Source organism: Scyliorhinus canicula, chromosome 6, assembly GCF_902713615.1.
Source record: "Scyliorhinus canicula chromosome 6, sScyCan1.1, whole genome shotgun sequence".
In the NCBI taxonomy this organism is placed as follows: Eukaryota; Metazoa; Chordata; class Chondrichthyes; order Carcharhiniformes; family Scyliorhinidae; genus Scyliorhinus; species Scyliorhinus canicula.
Genome location: NC_052151.1, coordinates 68,235,619 through 68,256,427, shown reverse-complemented (window position 1 = coordinate 68,256,427; position 20,809 = coordinate 68,235,619). Strand labels below are relative to the sequence as shown.

At 44.2% G+C, this 20,809-nt stretch overlaps 1 protein-coding gene across 2 annotated transcripts in view; it reads left to right on the top strand.

Moving 5' to 3' along the window:
- The window catches only part of LOC119967219 (interferon alpha/beta receptor 1-like), a 65,692-nt gene that overhangs the window by 26,872 nt on the left and 18,011 nt on the right, over nucleotides 1-20,809 (top strand). For both annotated transcript variants that reach the window (XM_038799447.1, XM_038799448.1), the window contains exons 2-5: nucleotides 9,529-9,655; nucleotides 9,743-9,921; nucleotides 13,817-13,977; nucleotides 18,011-18,167. In XM_038799447.1, the coding sequence (XP_038655375.1) occupies nucleotides 9,529-9,655; nucleotides 9,743-9,921; nucleotides 13,817-13,977; nucleotides 18,011-18,167 (624 nt within the window). The remainder of the gene's footprint in view (nucleotides 1-9,528; nucleotides 9,656-9,742; nucleotides 9,922-13,816; nucleotides 13,978-18,010; nucleotides 18,168-20,809) is intronic.

Genomic DNA, 20,809 nt, shown 5'->3' with positions numbered 1-20,809 from the left:
TCCTCTCTCTACAAATGTTGCCTGGCCTGCTGAACGTTTCCACCATGTACTTTCTCATCTTCCAAAATCGTACAAGTTGAGGATGAATTTAACCGCACATTTGTGTTGAATTTAGAGTTGGTTAAAGTGGTGCTATTTGATCATGATTAATCTAAAACTCAACCTACATTCTTGCTTTAAACGCAGGTGGAATTTCTGCAGCATTGTTCATGGTTTCTGAGTAAGAAGTCTTACAACACAGGTTAAAGTCCAACAGTTTATTTAGAATCACTAGCTGATTTAGGTCACTGGGCTAAATCGCTGGCTTTTAAAGCAGGCCAGCAGGACGGTTCGATTCCCGTATCAGCCTCCCCGGACAGGCGCCGGAATGTGGCGACTAGGGGCTTTTCACAGTAACTTCATTGAAGCCTACTCGTGACAATAAGCAATTTTCATTTCATTTTTCATTTTTAACCTGGTGTTGTAAGACTTCTTACTGTGCCTACCATCCCAGTCCAACGCAGGCATCACAACATGGTTTCTGAGGAGGAAGCAGGGTGTATTTTCCACTCTTCCCGTAAGCAGTCAATGTACCATTTTTTTGTCTGTTGTCTTTGTAAGAAAATATTTGAGTGAGGTAGAATAGCCGCATAGTTTTGTTATCGAGCATTTTTTATGTTTGTTTAGGCATATTACATGTTGATATGATTTTTTTTGCAGTGCAACTTCATTCTAGCAATGAAGTTCTTTGTATATTTTACGGCACCTGTAGAGATGTTGAGAAGCCCCCAACTGATTTTGGTGGAAATCAGCAGTATCTGAGATGGAGTGGATAAAGGGTTGAAAGCTCAATTCTGAATCATAGAATGGTTACTGTGCAGAAAGTGGTTATTCAGCCCGTCTTGTCCATGCTAGCTCCCTGCAAAAGCAACTCGGTTCAGTGAAGAATGAGCCAATACTTATCCGAAGGATGCCATACTTGCATTCAGACTTGCTCACCTTGTTGAAACTACCATGGCACTCTGTGGTTGTTTGTTTGTTTGTTTTTTTTATTCGTTCTTGGGATGTGGAATGTTGCCCATCCCTAATTGCCCTTGAACTGAGTGGCTTGCTTGACCATTTCAATGGGGGTTGGTTAAGAGTCGACCACATCACTGTGGATCTGGAGTCAGATGTAGGCCAGACGTGCAAGGATGGCAGATTTCCTTCCCTGAAGGACATTAGTGAATCAGGTGGATTTTTAACGACAATTGGCAATGGTTTCATGGCCATTTTTATACTTTTAATTCCAGTTTTAAAAAGTTCAAATATCACATATCTACCATTGTGGGATTTGAACCCGGGACCCCAGAGCATTACTAGTCTCTGGATTGCTAGTCTAGCGAAAAAACCACTACACCACTGCCTCCCAACATTCAATCAGGTGTCACTGGCAAAGGCAACACTCAATGTCCATCCATGATTGTCCTTGAGAAGGAAGTGGTGAGTCACTTTCTTGAAATGCTGGAGTCTTTATGGTGGAGGCACACCCATGAGGCCCATAGCAAGGGAGTTCCAGATTTTCACCCAGCAAAGTTTAGGATTGACAATCTACTTCCAAGTCAGGATGGTGTGTGACTTAGAAAGAAGCTTGCAGTTGTCTGGCAAGGCAGCAGAGATCACTTGTTTGGGAGTCACGAGTGCTGCCAAAGAAGATTTCTAAATGCTGCAGTCATCTGCTAGATGGTACATGGTGCAATCACAGTGCACCAGTGATGGAAGGAGTGAAGGGAATGGATTGGGTGTCAGTCAGATGGATGGCATTGTCCCGGATGAGGTCCAACATTTTCACTGTTGTTGGAGCTGCACCCATCCAAGCAAGTGGAGAGTGGTTGGCAGATTTTGGGAAGAAAATGGTGAGTCATTCATTGCAGAATATCTAGCATCTGATAGTCTCTTGATGCCACGGTATTTATGTGACTGTTCCAGTTGAGTTTTCCCCAGTAGGGTAATTCTCTACATGGGGAAATGATATAGTGGGGAGGCCCACTGAGTATATGTTAATGTATTTAAATGGGATTTTCATCATTGCATTGGCAGGAACCCTGTTATGTCAAAGACGAACAAAGAAAAGTACAGCACAGGAACAGGCCCTTTGGCCCTCCAAGCCTGTGCCGATCATGATGCCCTAACTTAAAAAAAACCATCTGCCCTTACACAGTCCATATCCCTCTATTTCCTCCCTGTTCATGTATCCATCTAGATGCCTCTTACATTTTGCTGATGTGCCTGCTTTCAGCACATCCTCTGGCATTGTGTTCCAGGCACCCACCACTCAGCGTGAAAAACTTACCCCGCACACCTCCCTTAAACTTTCTCCCTCCCATCTTGACCCTATTCTTTGTAATTCACTCTTCCATCCTTGGAAAAAGCCTCTGACTGTCCACCATGTCTATGCCTCTCATAATTTTGTCGAACTTTATCAGATCTCCCCTCAGCTTCCGTCTTTCCAGTGAAATCAATCCTAGTTTATTTAACCTCTCCTCATAGCCAACATCCTCGAGACCAGGCAATATCCTCCTGAATCTTCTTTACACTCTCAGGCAACGTCCTGATGAACCTTCTTTGCACTCTCTCCAAATGTAGCCTAACCAAAGTTTTATATAGCTGCAACATGATTTCCCAACTCCTGTACTCAATACCCCGGCTGATGAATGCAAGCGTATCATTTGCCTTCTGAATCACCTTGGTCACCTGTGCTGCCACTTTTAGGGAACTGTGGACCTGTATGCTCCGATCTCTCTGTATAGAATCATACAATTTACAGTGCAGAAGGAGGCCATTTGGCCCATCGAGTCTGCACCGGCCCTTGGAAAGAACACCCTACTTAAACCCACGCCTCCACCCTATCCCCGTAACCCAGTAATCTAACCTTTTGGACACGAGGGGAAATTTAACATGGCCAATTCACATAACCTGCACATCTTTGGATTGTGCGAGGAAACTGGAGCACCCGGAAGGAACCCACGCAGATACAGAAAGTGCAAACTTCACACAGTCACCCAAGGCCGGAATTGAACCCAGGTCCCTAGAGCTGTGAGGCAGCAGTGCTAACCACTCATGCCGCTCATATGTTAATGTTCTTAAGGGTTCTGCCATTTACAGTGTAATTCATAACCTAGATTTGATCCTCCAAAATGCATCACTTCACATTTGTCCGGATTAAACTCCATCTGCCATTTCTGTGCCCAAGTCTCCAGTCTATCTATATCCTGTTGTATCTTTTGACAATCCTCAGCACTATCAGCCACTGTTGGGTCATTGCAGTGTTCAGTTACGAATCAAGCAAATTGCTACAGGTCTCTAATCACACATAGGTGATCAGGTGAGGACGGCAGATTTCCTACCCTAAAGGACATTAGTGAACCAAATGGGGTTTTGCGACAATCGAAGAGAGTTATTGTGGTCACCAATACTGAGAAAGGATTTCAATTCCAGATTTATTAATTGAATTCAAAATCAACCAGGTGCTGTGGTGGAATTTGAACCAGTGTCTCCAGAACATTAATCGAGGTCTCTGAATTACTAGTCCAGTGACATTACCACTACACCACCACTTCCCCTTGTAGAACTGAACACTCTGCAACCATTAGCAATCGGTCCCAATTCTGACTTTTTGTCAGAGAAGGAAAATGATTGATGAAGCAGGCAAAGATGGTTGGGACCAGGACACTAGCCTGCGGAACTCTTGCAGCGATGTTCTGGGATTTGGCAGGATTGGCATCCAACAACCGCATTAAACTTTGTGCTGAATATGATCCCAGCCAGTGACATGTTTCCTTCCTGATTCCCAACTGACTTCAATATTGCCAGGGATCATTGATGCCATACTTGATTATATGCTGCCTTGATGTGAAGGGCAGCAAGTCACATCTCACCTCAAGAATTCAACTGTTTTAACTATGTTTGGGCCGAGGTTGTAATGAGGTTTGGAGATGGCGGAACTCAAGCTGAGTCTTGGCGAACAGGGTATTTATTGGTGTCACCTGATTATGGTGCTTTCCTGATGATTGAGGTTAGACTGAGGGGTAGATAATTGGCCAGATTGCATTTGTCCTGCTTCCTGGAACAAATGGGCAGATCAAAATTCAGTGACTGTTTCCATCAATTTTGTCTGCTTTTCCAGTTCCATCTCACTGGGAAAGGAGGCACAAATACATCCATTCTCATTGCTGGTTTGTTTTGCAAATACACTCAACTAAAATGAAAGACATTGCAGAAGAAAAAAAAAACACTGGTTCAAGTACAGAAGAACAGGAGTGCACCATTCAACCCCTTGGGACTGTCCCACCAATCAGTGAAATTATGCCTGATCTGTATCCTAACTTCACCCACCAACTTTGGTTCCTGATCGGTTAATATCCAAGCTAGCAAAAATCTATTGACATCAAAGTTAAAATGAGTGACTGAACCAGTATCTACTGCTTTTACTGGAACAGAGTTTAACACTTATTCTACTCTCTGTGTAAGGTCTCTTTGAATGTCCCAGCTCTGATTTTAAGGAATTGATAAGATAACCGAAAGGAATTGATGAGATAAAGGTGCAAAGTCTGGAAAAGCACGATCAAGTCATCTCTTAACCACCTTTATTCCAGATACAAGTGCAGTTTGTAATCTCTCTTTATAACATAACCCTTGGAACCCTGATAATGTACTGGGGAATCTTCACTGTACTCATCCCAAGTATACATGGTGCCGAGAACTATGCAAAATACTCTAGCTGCAGTCTGAATAGGGCTTATTATTGTAACAAAAGATCTCCCTTTTAATATTCTAGCTCTCTTGTTATAAAGGCTAACATTCCATTAACCCTTTTGATTGGCCCTTGTATCTAACTGCTGCATGGACACCAAGACTCTATTGTTCCTAGTATAGACCTGTAACTTCCTCAGTGACAGTCTCCGGCAGATTGCCACTCTGGATGGATTTACCCCTGTCTCGCCCGGCCCTCCTCACTCAGGCTGGGTGAGGCAGGAACAGCGAAGAGCGATTCCTGCTGCATTGACATGGAGTAACTGGGGTGCGGGGTGGGGAACGGACGGACCATGATATGGGGGGAGGGCATAGTCAGGGTAGATTGGGGGGTGGGGGGGGGGGGAGGCGTGGGAGGTCAGGTCAGATCGGGAGGTGCGCTGTCACTCGGTCTGTGTGTTTAAATAGTTACCAGAGTTAAAAGTGATATTTCTTTCTTCCTGAATTCTTCAGAGTAATAATCAGGCTTTTTTTTTATTCGTTCATGTGATGGGCTGTCGCTGGGTGGGCTAGTATTTATTGTCCATCCCTGAGGGCAATTAAGAGTCAACCACATTGCTGTGGATGTGGAGTCACATGTAGGCCAGGGCAGCTAAAGATGACCTCTTTCCTTTCCAAAAGGACATTAGCGAACCAGATGGGTTTTCACGACAATCGACAATAATATCCTGGTCATCTTTAGGTTTTTAAATCCAGAATTTTTATTGAAGTCAAATTTCACCATCTGCCCTGGCAGGATTCGAACCCAGGTCCCCAGAACATGACTCTGGATCTTTGGGATCACTAGGCTACTGCCACTGGGTAAAACTGGCAGAACCATCCGAATATAGAGAAATACAGCACAGAACAGGCCCTTCGGCCCACGATGTTGTGTCGAACTTTTGTCCTAGGTTAATCATAGAATTTGGACACTAAGGGCAATTTATCATGGCCAATCCACCCAACCTGCACACCATTGGACTGTGGGAGGAAACCGGACTACCCGGAGGAAACCCACTCACACATGTGCAGACTCCACATAGACAGTGACCCAAGTCGAAATCGAACTTGGAATCCTGGAGCTGTGAAGCAATTGTGCTATCCACAATGCTACCGTGCTGCCCTTAAGAAGAAATTAATCTACACTCCATTATTCTACCCTAATCCATGTACCTATCCAATAGCCGCTTGAAGATCCCTAACGTTTCCGACTCAACTACTTCCACAGGCAGTGCATTCCATGCCCCCACTACTCTCTGGGTAAAGAACCTACCTCTGACATCCCCCCGATATCTTCCACCATTTACCTTAAATTTATGTCCCCTTGTAATGGTTTGTTCCACCCGGGGAAAAAGTCTCTGACTGTCTACTCTATCTATTCCCCTGATCATCTTATAAACCTCTATCAAGTCACCCCTCATCCTTCTCCGTTCTAATGAGAAAAGGCCTAGCACCCTCAACCTTTCCTCGTAAGACCTACTCTCCATTCCAGGCAACATCCTGGTAAATCTCCTTTGCACCTTTTCCAAAGCTTTCACATCCTTCCTAAAATGAGGTGACCAGAACAGCACACAGTACTCCAAATGTGGCCTGACCAAGGTTTTGTACAGCTGCATCATCACCTCATGGCTCTTAAATTCAATCCCTCTGCTAATGAACGCTAGCACACCATAGGCCTTCTTCACAGCTCTATCCACTTGAGTGGCAACTTTCAAAGATCTATGAACATAGACCCCAAGATCTCCCTGCTCCTCTACATTGCCAAGAACCCTACCGTTAACCCTGTATTCCGCATTCATATTTGTCCTTCCAAAATGGACAACCTGACACTTGTCAGGGTTAAACTCCATCTGCCACTTCTCAGCCCAGCTCTGCATCCTATCTATGTCTCTTTGAAGCCGACAACAGCCCTCCTCACTATCCACAACTGCACCAATCTTCGTATCATCTGCAAATTTACTGACCCACCCTTCAACTCCCTCATCCAAGTCGTTAATGAAAATCACAAACAGCAGAGGACCCAGAACTGATCCCTGCGGTATGCCACTGGTAACTGGGCTCCAGGCTGAATATTTGCCATCCACCACCACTCTCTGTCTTCTATCGGTTAGCCAGTTTGTTATCCAACTGGCCAAATTTCCCACTATCCCATGCCTCCTTACTTTCTGCATAAGCCTACCATGGGGAACCTTATCAAATGCCTTACTAAAATCCATGTACACTACATCCACTGCTTTACCTTCATCCACATGCTTGGTCACCTCCTCAAAGAAGTCAATAAGACTTGTAAGGCAAGACCTACCCTCACAAAGCCGTGCTGACTATCCCTAATCAAGCAGTGTCTTTCCAGATGCTCAGAAATCCTATCCCTCAGTACCCTTTCCATTACTTTGCCTACCACCGAAGTAAGACTAACTGGCCTGTAATTCCCAGGGTTATCCCTATTCCCTTTTTTGAACTGGGGCACGACATTCGCCACAGCCCAATCCTCTGGTACCACCCCTGTTGACAGCGAGGATGAAAAGATCATTGCGAACGGCTCTGCAATTTCATTTCTTGCTTCCCATAGAATCCTTGGATATATCCCGTCAGGCCCGGGGGACTTGTCTATCCTCAAGTTTTTCAAAATGCCCAACACATCTTCCTTCCTAACAAGTATCTCCTCGAGCTTACCAGTCTGTTTCACACTGTCCTCTCCAACAATATGGCCCCTCTCGTTTGTAAATACTGACGAAAAATACTTGTTCAAGACCTCTCCTATCTCTTCAGACTCAATACACAATCTCACGCTACTGTCCTTGATCGGACCTACCCTCACTCTAGTCATTCTCATATTTCTCACATATGTGTAAAAGGCCTTGGGGTTTTCCTTGATCTTACCCGCCAAAGATTTTTCATGCCCTCTCTTAGCTCTCCTAATCCCTTTCTTCAGTTCCCTCCTGGCTGTCTTGTATCCCTCCAGCGCCCTGTCTGAACCTTGTTTCCTCAGCCTTACATAAGTTTCCTTCTTCCTCTTAACAAGACATTCAACCTCTCTTGTCAACCATGGTTCCCTCACTCGACCATCTCTTCCCTGCCTGACAGGGACATACATATCAAAGACACGCAGTACCTGTTCCTTGAACAAGTTCCACATTTCACTGATGTCCTTCCCTGACAGCCTATGTTCCCAACTTCTGCACTTCAATTCTTGTCTGACAGCATTGTATTTACCCTTCCCCCAATTGTAAACCTTGCCCTGTTGCACGCACCTATCCCTCTCCATTACTAAAGTGAAAGTCACAGAATTGTGGTCACTACCTCCAAAATGCTCCCCCACTAACAAATCTATCACTTGTCCTGATTCATTACCAAGTACTAAATCCAATATGGCCTCCCCTCTGGTCGGACAATCTACATACTGTGTTAGAAAAGCTTCCTGGACACACTGCACAAACACTACCCCATCCAAACTATTTAATCTGAAGAGTTTCCACTCAATGTTTGGGAAGTTGAAGTCACCCATGACTACTACCCTGTGACTTCTGCACCTTTCCAAAATCTGTTTCCCAATCTGTTCCTCCACATCTCTGCTGCTATTGGGGGGCCTATAGAAAACTCCCAACAAGGTGACTTCTCCTTTCCTATTTCTGTTCCTATTTCGAAGTTAGCGATTTAAATAACTTCTGTCGGATGGTTCCCAGCCAAATCCAGAAGTTAACGCTTCTCGGCTGTTTCCGGTAAAATTCTTACATGTGAAAATCCTGGGGGATTCCCCAGCGCTTCATTGGGGTATCCCCTGTTTGTGAAGCTGGAGAACCAGGAAGCTTTGGGCCATTTTTATAAAATAAACTTATTGCACTATTAAGCACCAGGAGAGGCAAATGCAAATAGAAGACTGACAATAAAGGAATTGATTGGTTGGTGTTTGTATGCAATATACCGTGGATTGATTAATTCATTGGTTTGGAATATTTATTTTGTGGTAGCTTTTAGTTTTGATTTGATACTAAGCAGATACTGTAATGGTCAGTGATAGGCGGAGGATTGCTGATGAATGGAAAATTACAGTTATATTTGCATAATTTTAGGATAAGGGAATAGCTATTTTGGACTGGAGAGGGTTATGACCCCTTTGAATCTTCACTCCAAAAAGTGTGGATTCTGTCAATGATTATATCCGGGGCTTCAGTGCGATAAGATTTTGACTCCCAGGGAACTGAGCATTCTGGATATTGGGTGGGATCAAGGTCAGCCATGATCATATTAGATGGCAGAGGCACAGTGTGCCACACGCGATATGTCAGAGCAGACCATTGACATTTGGAAACAATGCTTTTGCAGCCTAGACTGCTGTGAAGGAACCTTGACATGCTCAGCAGAGTGTGTATCTGGATTTGCAGTGGTTTGTTGCTTGCACAACCTCACCACCTCGAGGCCACAACCCTCAGTCTCAGCCCTGGGTATATGATGAGAGCAGGACAAGGAAGAGAAAGAGGAGGAGGAACAGGAGAAAGGAGGTAGAAAAAGGGGAAGGAAGAAACAGCATGGGAACAAAAAGGCCCCTTTCTAACAACAACAGTCAAGAAATAGAAGCAGCAGTAATTCGTATACCCCCTGGAGCTCTCCTCACCAAGATGGCATCAGGTGTAGCGAGCACCAGAAATATCTGCACATACGTCACAAACTCCCTTTAGGTGGAAAGTTGGCACTGTGCCTAAATATTGGGAGCTCTAGAATGGAGTTTTGCAGCCTTTGTTCTTATTCAAAGCAAGTAACCTTGTAATTATTTTTGACCAGGGCATCCTGAACTCCATCCTCCAGAGAACCTCTCTGTAACATCCTATGATTTCCATACTGTTTTGACATGGGATGTCATTGCCGCATCTAGAGCCTCCAGGTTTAATGTTGAATTTCTTGAGTACAGGTAAGTTTTGATTTTGATTTTTATATGTATTTTAATTGAAAGACTAATATTCTGTGCTACAAATTAACAAAAACACTTGTTTTACAGATCTGGAAAATGGAAACCTTTTGAGCCTTGTTCAAATATTTCGATCCATCAGTGTGATCTCAGTGAGGCTTTTATACCTGTAGAAAATGGGAATGGTTATTGCGCTAGAGTTAATGCAGTTACAAGGTCACAAAAGTCGAATTTTTCACACACTTACCGATTCACATTTGGCAATAATGGTAAGTTAGAATTTAAAGTATAAAATAGAATAAAGCTTTCCTCACTTTTACCCTTATTTTGCTACTGTATAAGTTCCAATTCGCAATGGCAAAATTTAACCCAATACCAGAAGGGTTGTTGGCTTTGAATGTTTTAAATTCCGCTTTGAATTCTCAATGTTTATAATTATTCTTCTGTGGAGTTTTTTCCTCTTAAACTTTCAATTAAAAGTGGTCGAGAAGAGCTATCCCACGTTTAGCAATCCAAATTTGTTCCTAAAAAAAGCACGCTAAACAAAATCACTTTCCTTGTAATAAAGACCGGTTATGTTCCTGACCTGTATCGTTTACATTAAAATCTTATTGGCAGTCCTTGGCCCAATAATCCTCTTTATTAACCCAATAACTTACCAACTCAAAATAACTTGCTTTTAATTAATGTAAAATAATTTACTAACTTTCCTCCTGCTTGCAACCTCTCACTTCCAGCTTACTGCCTCTCTCGACTCACCAGAACATCAGCTCACCCACCCTTTGGCTTACTGCTTCCATCCCTGACCCTCCCACTCCATTTCCAACCATCCTGGTTGCCACGACCTCTACCGCTCCCTCTCGCTCCCGAGCACCCACACCTGAGCCCTCGTCGTGAGTGGAGGGAGAGTCGGGGAGGAAGACAGGCACTCATGAGTGTTGGTGAACAATGAGGAACATAGAGGGAGGCAGCAGTGTGCGGGAGGGTCGAGGAAGGAGGTGGTAAGTAGGAGGGTTGGGGGAGGGAAACAGCAAGCAGAAGGGGGAGGGAGGCAGGCAATGAGCAGCAGTTTCTTTAAAAAAATGTTGGATGGAATTTACCACTGTTCACGCCGGCGCGAGATTCAGGTCCCACTGGCACACTGGTTTCCCGCCGATGAGGTTTGCAGTCAATCGGAAATCCCTTGCCAAAGGCGGGACCAGAAAATCCCGCTGGTGGGCCATCTCCACTGCCAAAAAACATGCAAGTAAATCCATGCCTGTAAATCCCGCCGCAGTCTTTGTTTTAGAGAGGTTACCAGGGCATTGCTCCTGGAGGATATACCAAATTTCCCAACCATGCTAAAAGGAAAACAGACCATTGGGACTTAAACTGGGAGATACCTGTTATCAAATTTCTTACTATAAAATAGTAACTGTGACCTAGTGTAACATATATCTTCAGTTTTTCTTTTCTCGACTTGCTCCTTGCAACGGATGATTTAACCGTCACCTGAATATAAATTGCACATTTATTTCCTGTCATAGTTAACAATAAGTTAAACAAAGGTTAACAAAGAGTTGGACTATCTTAATCGACCTGCGCATTTCAGCATGCTTTCTGTTCAAACGTAGTGAACTATTTCTTCCTGCTAGCAGACAGCATTAAAGGCTGAACGTAATTATTTTCCCCATTTTCCAGTGGTCATTCCTCGCGTACAGCTTTAAGTCCTTAGCATCAGCTCACTGTGATAGTGCATGTCTTAACTAGACTTTTCTTGTGATGGGCCAGCATGAAGGCAGTTTGCAGGAAAACTGCTGAATAGTGAGAAGGAGGCAGGGTTTTTTTTGTCCCTCCAATGCCTAATTGGCCTGAAATCTGGTAATGCGATGCAAACGCACATCTAAGATTGCTGGGTTGATTTTCTACAGAATTATAAAGATTGTGACAGGCGAGAGCAATTACAGTGTTTGCAAAAGGCACTTGGTACAAGCTGTTGTTTTTAAAAATTATTTTGAGACCTGAGCATCAATAGCATTGCTAACATATTTTGCCCATCCCTAATTTTCTTTGAAAAGCTGGCAGTTTGAACCACACACTGAGCTGTGAAGCTGCGTGGGTTTCCTCGGAGTGCTCCGGTTCCTCCCACAGTCCAAAGATGTGCAGGTTAGGTGGATTGGCCATGATAAATTGCCCTTAGTATCCAAAAAAGTTAAGTGGGGTTACTGGGTTGTGGCATAGGGTGAAGGCGTGGGCTTAAGTAGGATGCTCATTCCAAGGGCCGGTGCAGACTCAATGGGCCGAATGACCTTCTGCACTGTAAATTCTATGAATAATAATAATCTTTATTAGTGTCACAAGTAGGCTTACATTGACACTGCAATGAAGTTGCTGTGAAACTCTCCTAGTCGTCACACTACGGTGCCTGTTCAGGTACACTGAGGGAGAATTCAGAATGTCCAATTCACCTAACAAGCACTCCTTTCTGGATTTGTGGTTGAAACTGGAGCACCCAGAGGAAACCCACACAGACACTGGAAGAAGGGTGTTCCAGCATTTTGGCCCACTGACTGCGAAGGAACAAAAGTTTAGTTCCAAGTCAGGGTGTAGGGGAACTTGCAGGTTGTGCTGTTCCCATGTATCTTCTGCCCTTCTCCTAAGTGGTAGGGAATCACAGGTTTGGAAGGTGCTGTCGAAGGAGAGTTGGAAAGTTCAAATGCATTTTGAACATGGTACACACTGTTACTACTGTGCACCAGTGTTGGAGTTAATGAATGTTTTGCGTGGCTTTCTGATGAAGGAAGCTGCTTAGTCCTGGATGATGCTGAGCTTCTTTAGTGTTGTAGCACTCACCCATGCAAGGAACAAGCATTCCACCATACTCCAGACTTGTGACTTGTAGATTGTGAAAAGGCTTAGGGAATCAGGCAGTGAATGACACATAGAACATAGAACGATACAGCGCAGTACAGGCCCTTCGGCCCTCGATGTTGCACCGACATGGAAAAAAAAACAAAAAACTAAAGGCCATCTAACCTACACTATGCCCTTATCATCCATATGCTTATCCAATAAATTTTTAAATGCCCTCAATGTTGGCGAGTTCACTACTGTTGCAGGTAGGGCATTCCACGGCCTCACCACTCTTTGCGTAAAAAACCCACCTCTGACCTCTGTCCTATATCTATTACCCCTCAATTTAAGGCTATGTCCCCTCGTGCTAGCCACCTCCATCCGCGGGAGAAGGCTCTCGCTGTCCACCCTATCTAACCCTCTGATCATTTTGATCATTTGATCATTTTGTACGTGGCAGAATTCCAGACCTCTGACCTGCTCTTGTGCACACAGTATTCATATGGCTGGTCCAGCTTATTGATCGTGAGGAATTCCACAATGGTAGTGCCATTGAATGTCGAGGGGCGATGGTTAGATTCTCTCTTGTTGCAGATGTTCATTGCCTGGCACTTATGTGGTGCAAATGTCAATTGTCACTTATCAGACCACATCTAAATATTGTCCACGTTTTGCTTCACATGAACAGCTTTGTCTCTGAGAAGTTGCATATGGTACTGAATATTGTGCAATCATCAGAAAACAGCACCACTTCTGACCTTATAGGGAGGTCATTGATGAAGCAGCTGAAGATGGTTGGGCCTAGGGCACTATCCTGAGGAACTGCTGTAGTGATGTCCTGGGACTGAGATGATTGGTCTCCAACAACCACAATAATTTTCTTTTGTGCTAGGTATGACTGGGGAGTTTCACACAAGTCCCATTATTACCATGATTTATTTTAAGGGCTCTGTTGTGTTCATGGTACACCATCATGTAATCATATAAATATTGCAGTTAGGGCATAGAGAGGAGTGTGTTTGGAATAACCATCTTCATTGAGTCGGAAGCATGTAGACAAGTCCCAAATCTTATGCTAATTGCTGACAAAAAAAACAATCTTGCACAAGGAAATCCTGGACTGGTTGTTAAAGCGAATAGAAAATACACACTTGCATTAGCTCAACCTTTACAAGGGGGAATTAGCTTGAACCTTTAACACGATTATCCTGCCTCTCAAAACATGAATTGTTTTATTGTTCTTGCAAAATTTATTGTGATACTTGCTGTTTGGTATTTATTAAATATTACATTAGTGTGTGTTTATAATTGTAATTTTGGTGTCTCTTTCAGCCACTTTAGGTCCTCCTACCGTACACCTTACGCCTGATGGGAATGAATTAATAGTGGAATTAAATTACACAGTCCCTCATTCCACAACAAACAAGACTAAAAGGATTTTGAAGCATTTATCGTATAATATTTACTACTGGAATGCTGAAACTCCTGAGGCGGTAAGTTTTTAATGTTTGTTTAATGTAGCACAACCAGGGTATTGAACTTGAAGATCAGCCATGATCATAATGAATGGCCTCCTCCTGCTTCTATTTTTTATGTTTCTATGTTAGGTTATTTTCTTTCCCTATATTGCTACAAATAATATGGGTTTGTGTATATTAATTCAATGTAGATTTAGGGAAGAAAACCCACTGATCTACTTTGGTCTGATCTATAACTGACTTAAATGCAACATTGATGCAGTTCACTTAACTACCTTTTGAAGTAGCCCAGCAAGTAACTCAAAGAATAACAAGGGTCTGATCACAGAGGTTCAAGACGGAGATTCACTACCACCTTCCCAGAATAGTCATTAATGTGTAATAAATGCTGAGCCGACCAGAAATCATGAGAGAATTTTTAAAACTTGTATAGCTGTACAAGTTAATATTAAATTCTGAAAATGTTCTTACTTTAGAAATGCTACTGCAGTAAATTTTGCTCATGTTTGTATTTGCATTGTTCTTTGGAGAGCACCTTCCAAACCTACGACCGCTGCCATCTAGAAGGACCAGAGCAGCAGACACCTGGGAACCCCACCACCAGGAGGTTCCCCTCAAAGTCACTCACCACCCTGACTTGGAAATATATCGCCATTCCTTCACTCTCGCTGGGTCAACATCCTGGAACTCCCTCCCTAACACAGTGTGTGTACCTACACCTCAGGGACTGCAGCGGTTCAAGAAGGCAACTCATCGCGGCCTTCTGAAGGGCAACAAGCAACGGGCAAAAAATGCTGGCCTAACTGGCAATGCCCACATCCCTAAATGAATAAATAACATTTTAAAAAATAGAATCATTTTTGTGGAAACTATGTGATCAAGTTAAACAACTTCCACATAATTTCTCATTAACATTCACCATTGCTTCATCTCAAGCTATGTAAACCATTGATTATATTAGCCTAGGCTATGGATCATACTGGGCTAAAAGAAACGCTGGTCACAAGTTGAAATACAGCTATAAAATTGAATTCCTTAATTTGTAGATCGAATATTAACGCTTCAAAATTGTAAGCTCCCAACTGGTTCACTGTTGTCCTTTTTGAACAAAGGGGCGTCACCCTTCTTGCTGGCTGTGTGATCCTTGCCAGCACTGAGTGCAGTTCAAGCAGGTCGGCTGTGAAGCCGGTGAGTTTCACACAGTTTCCTTGCCTGATCCAGTACCTTATGTATTAGGAAAACTCTACGCAGGAGGTCTGTTATCCCTGCTAGTCTGACCTACATGTGACTGCAGTCCCACACTTGTAGTTACTGCATCATGATTCTTGGCGATCATTACAAAGTTGTCCAAAAGTTGGGGGACTAGTCCTACAGACTAGACCATTAGAAGCCTGACGTAGCCGTGGCATTCACCTTGTCATGAAATTGTAGTACTCGAGCCCTGAGTCACAAGGTCATGGCTTCAAGTCTGACTCCACATCATCTAGGCTGAACGTTCTGTGCAGTGCTGAGGGAGTTGAGAGGTACTGGGCCCAGTCAAAGAGCCTCAACATGCCCGACTCAGGATGCGATGAGGTTGTTTCGCGAAGCTTCTCAAGACTTGCGACACTTCGTATGCCTCGCAAGATCTGACAAGATCTCATGAGACATCATAATCTGGATCTTGCCCCCGCTGGGCGGGATCCAGATTTACGTAATTAAGTGAGCAGTTATGTTCACTTAACTATGCCGGCGCTGGATTCTGCCAAGGCCCGGATTGACGTGCGTGCCTGGGAAACCTCACCATGGTGCCGTTTAGCACTGGTCCACACGGTAGCACAGTGGTTAGTATTGTTGCTTCACTGCTCCATTGTCCCAGGTTCGATTCTCGGCTTGGGCCACTGTCTGTACGGAGTCTGCACGTTCTCCCTGTACCTATGTGGGTTTTCTCCGAGTGCTCTGGTTTCCTGCCACAAGTCCCGAAAGATGTGCTGTTAGGCGAATTGGATATTCTGAATTCTCCCTGTGTACCCGAACAGGTGCCAGAATGCGGCGACTGGGGGCTTTTCACAGTAACATCATTGCAGTGTAAAAGTAAGCCTGCTTGTGACAATAAATATTATTATTATTAGTAGCACTGCACCTCGGGGGGGGGGGGGGGGGGGGGCGGCTCTCAGGCCTTCTGATGCCCCAGGAGGTTGGGCTCTGGGCAGGGTCACACCCTGGTACCCCATGCTATCTGGGCACCATGTCAGTACCAGGCTGGCAGTGCCAATGTGTCTGGGTGCCAGGTTGGCACTGGCTGCCATGCCCTTATGAGCTGGGTGAGGAGTGGCTCGAGACCCCCTAACAAGTATGTTGGGAGGAGTCTAGAAGATGCAATGGGAGTACAGAGATCAGGGTGGCATTTTAAAAAGATGCCCCGATCTCTTCCTGCACTAACAAGTTGAGCTCGTCAGTACAGGAAATTTAGCTAAGTGCAGTCTTGGCAGGGTGTTCCTTGCCACGGCCAAAGAAAGACAGTGCAATTTGATAGCGGGGACATTCTCGGTGCTGCGGGCACCAAGAAACATCCCACTAAACTAGCCTGAAACATCCACTGTCTTTTGGCTGGAACCTACGCTTTACTCCATTTCTCATGTGGACATAGAATATTCAATAGCTTTGTTAACGATGGAGAGGGAAGCTGTCCAATATCCTATCCAAAATTTATCATGTATCATTAAAACAGCATTTATTGCATTGGTGTTTGTGGAATCTTACTCTGTGAAGAATAGAATAGACAACTATTATTCTACTATAATAATAATATTATTATATTATTAATCATTATTATTATTATTATTATTGTCACAAGTAGACTTGCATTAACACTGCAATGAAATTACTGTGAAAATTCCCTTGTCGCCACACTCCGGCACCTGTTCGGGTACACTGGGGGAGAATTCAGAATGTCCAATTCATCTAACAAACACGTCTTTCGGTACTTGTTGGAGGAAACCCACGCACACTGTACCTTAGTGACTCAATGCCTGTGCTGTGCTTTACGATGTCCTAATCGTGAAATCTGCTTTATAGATGTAAATTTGTTGATATGTTCTCTCTCCCTCTCTATTGCCCATTTTCTCTCTCACTCATATCTATCAACCATCATTCCTAACTATTAGCACCATGCGCCCACCTTGATGTACACTAATGTGCCAGGAGTCCTAAACAATGGATGAAATCTTGAGCCTGCACTAGCGGGATCGGCAATCAGGAAGGAAAATCTCATTTTGCCTGTCCCTCGCTGGCAACGTCATGGGATTCACGCCTACAAAGGACGTGAACTTCATTTTATTACATTTCAGACCTTTAAAGACGGCATCTCAATCTCTTTGGAGCCAGTTCCTGGCTCGGAGGCCCCAGAGTGGCGGTTTAAACAACACCCACTTTTCTTTTGGCAAAGAGGCTCTGAAGAATTACACGCCAGTTTCTTGCCTGATCCTGATACTCTGCCATACTCTGGTAGGATTCCACCCAATGAGTTTCATATCTTCAGATTAGATGAAGCCAATGAGACCTCTGCCTCAAAGAGATCACCACTTACTGGACCCCACTCCCAAATTAAAATACTTGTTGAACAAGATATTGTTTAACATCAGTTCCTGTACATGTGCAATTACGTGGAACGAGGGCTGGTTTAGCACACTGGGCTAAATCGCTGGCTTTTAAAGCAGACCCAGGCAGGCCAGCAGCACGGTTCAATTCCCGTACCAGCCTCCCCGAACAGGCACCGGAATGTGGCGACTAGGGGATTTTCACAGTAACTTCATTGAAGCCTACTTTTGACAATAAGCGATTTTCATTTCAAGAGCATTATCCCCATCTCTAATCAGAAAGACCTGTACAATGAGTGATAGTTTTCAAGACCTATGAAGTACCTGGAACCGCGAGGTTTACAACAAACAGGCCACTTACACCGGGACACTTTTTTGCTGTGCACTCCATACAGTGCTGGAAAGTCTAAAGCTATTAACCAGAAAGTCAGCCTACTTGATTGTCTGATCGTGTATTTAATTTGTTACAGATAACTGAACTCTGCAGAGAGAAGTATCGGAACAAGAAGTTTACCGTAAAGATGGGAGTCACTTGTGTGTCTGCTGAAGTATGTATAGACACCTTAAAATTAAAGGGAAAGAGGTCACAAAAAAGATGTCTATCAATTCAATCAAGTAATCAAGCAGGTAATACAACTTACTGTACACTTCTAATCTCATGTGATTTGTTGTTCAAATCCAAAAAAGTACATATTTCCTAATATGTACAGTTATGGAAATTGGCAGCAAAGTGCACTATTGATATTTACTGCAAACATTTATGGGATTTGTCAAATACATCAAACTGCACCAAATGAGATTGTACTGAATATCTCTCTCCAATTAGTTATATTCGGCAGTGTTGGTATTCTGCACAGTGCTGTTGTAAGTAACTGCTCATGCCTCTTTTTTAAAAATCTTGCTAAGGCCGCTTTAAAGCTGTTATTTCAAATTTCATGTTTGTTACTTGTTGCTGATTGTACTGGCAAGCCTGCAAGAAGCCTCTCTGTGCCTGAGGTCACTTTTCAGATTTTCATTCATACGCTGATCATAACTCTTAAAACGTTGCAGTTGGTAGGATTTGCCACCTTTCATACCATTAACATCAACCGGCACCTTTGGTGATTCAAGCAATGTTAGTTTTCAGTGGAATTTGATCAAATTTACTTCAGATTAGGTTTACATCTTATACATGCATGAGTCCCCAGGGATCATAGGTTGCTCTCCCCTTTGAGAGAGAGCTGATTGGTGGTGAGGTTGAGACGTCGTGGCCTTCATGGATAACCTCCGCCAACGCAGGAATTGAACCTGCGCTGTTGCCCTGCATCATGAACCAGCCGTCCAGCCAACTGAGCTAACCGTCCCCTTGACACATGTGGTGTAGTTTAATTACATGCTTGATGCATGACAAACTCCTAATTATGGTATTTAGGTCTGAAAGCAGGAAATGCCTCTTCACTCAATATGTTATCAATATATGGAATAGACTTTCAGGATGGAATTCTCTGGTCCCACCATGACGAGGAGAGAGACAGAAAATGTGGCGGTAATTTAAAATGTGTGTTTTTACTGTGGCCAGTTTTTACTGGCACTGATGAATTCAAGTATTTTCCTGTGAATGGACCAAGCGGAGGCGGTGACGTAGTGGTATTGTCACTGGACTAGTAAACCAGAGACCCAGAGTAATGCTCCAGGGTCCCAGGTTCAGGTCCTGCCATGGCAGATGGTGAAATTTGAATAAAAATAAAAATCTGAAATTAAAAGTCTAATGATGACCATGAAACTATTGTCATAAAAACGATTTGGTTCACTAATGCCCTTTAGGGAAGGAAATCTGCTGTTCTTACCTGGCATGGCCCACACGTGACTCCAGACCCACAGCAATCTGGTTGACTCAACTGCCTCCTCAAGGGCAAGTAGGAAAGGGCATTAAATGCTGGCACAGCCAGCGACGCCCATGTCCCATGAGCAAATTTTTAAAAAACTGCATGAGGTGCTCCATGACCTCCTGGCAGAGCGCACACTGCCAGCACTCCCACCTGTGAGGTTATCTTGCTTCAGCAGAGGAAACTGCACATCAATATAAGATGTGAATGGCAGATTAGCTTGTCATAGAATTCAGTTGAACTTCAAGCACAGAAATATGCCATTCCGTTTATGCCTCCTTCCCCCACTACTTTTTTGAAGCTATTCCTTTCTCTTGTATGGTATGTTAACAGACAACTATGATCTAAAGTAGCATGACCTTGGCTTAAGCTTCCTTCAAACAATGTCATAACTTGCTTAAATGTGTGCTTAGGTTTCCTCTTAACTTCCATCTTCTCTTCCTGCCATCATTTAACACCTCGTTCTTGTAGCCTTGATGCAGGCTTGAGTTGCGGTCTCTTTTCAATCTCTGCAGACTTTCGAAATGTTGTTCCTTTTTCAAAGTCGCCCCATTCTTTTCAAATTTAACTGCCAGATTCATGGAATGAGGATATTTGTGTCTGTGAGTTTTCTGAACTTCCTGAAACTCGCCAGTGATACCAAGACAATAACACGGTGGCAGTTGAGTGGGCTGTAGCAACCTTGTAGACTAAACTGCCCTAAAGGAGTATTTGTCAACAACAGGGGTTTCTATCCCACATGTGAAGCTGGTGTGCAATCACACAAATATATTTCTGTATGCATGCACAAGATTCATGGGAAATTGTAATGATGCTTTCATCCTGTAGCAGTCCAAGCTCCCTGACCTTTTTGGACCTGCCTCCGGATGAAACCTTCATTACAACTTCCCAGGAATGTGGCGCACACAAGGAGCGGCTGCTAGGAGATGATTGGCTGCTGAAAACAGTCACCACGCTGACCATTGAACATAAGAACATAAGAACTAGGAGCAGGAGTAGGCCTTCTGGCCCCTCGAGCCTGCTCCACCATTCAATGAGATCATGGCTGATCTTTTGTGGACTCAGCTCCACTTTCTGGCCCGAACACCATGGGCGCGATTCTCCGCAAATGCAACGAGTCGTAAAGGCTGCCGTGAAACTGGCCGTGTTTCACTGCAGCCTCCGTGCCCCCTCCCAGGACCCGATTCTCCCCCCTGGGCGGGGTTAGCAGCGTGGTGCCGTGAAGCACAGCATCGCGGGCTTAGCGACCGTCGCTAAGTCCGCGCGCCAAGCGTCACGGCGGCTGACGCGCAGGATGACGTCAGCCGCGCATGCGCGGGTTGGACGGCTCCAACCCGCGCATGCGCGGATGCATCAAACCCGCTCATGCCCCTCAGCCGCCCCGCGGACTAATCCTGCGGGGCG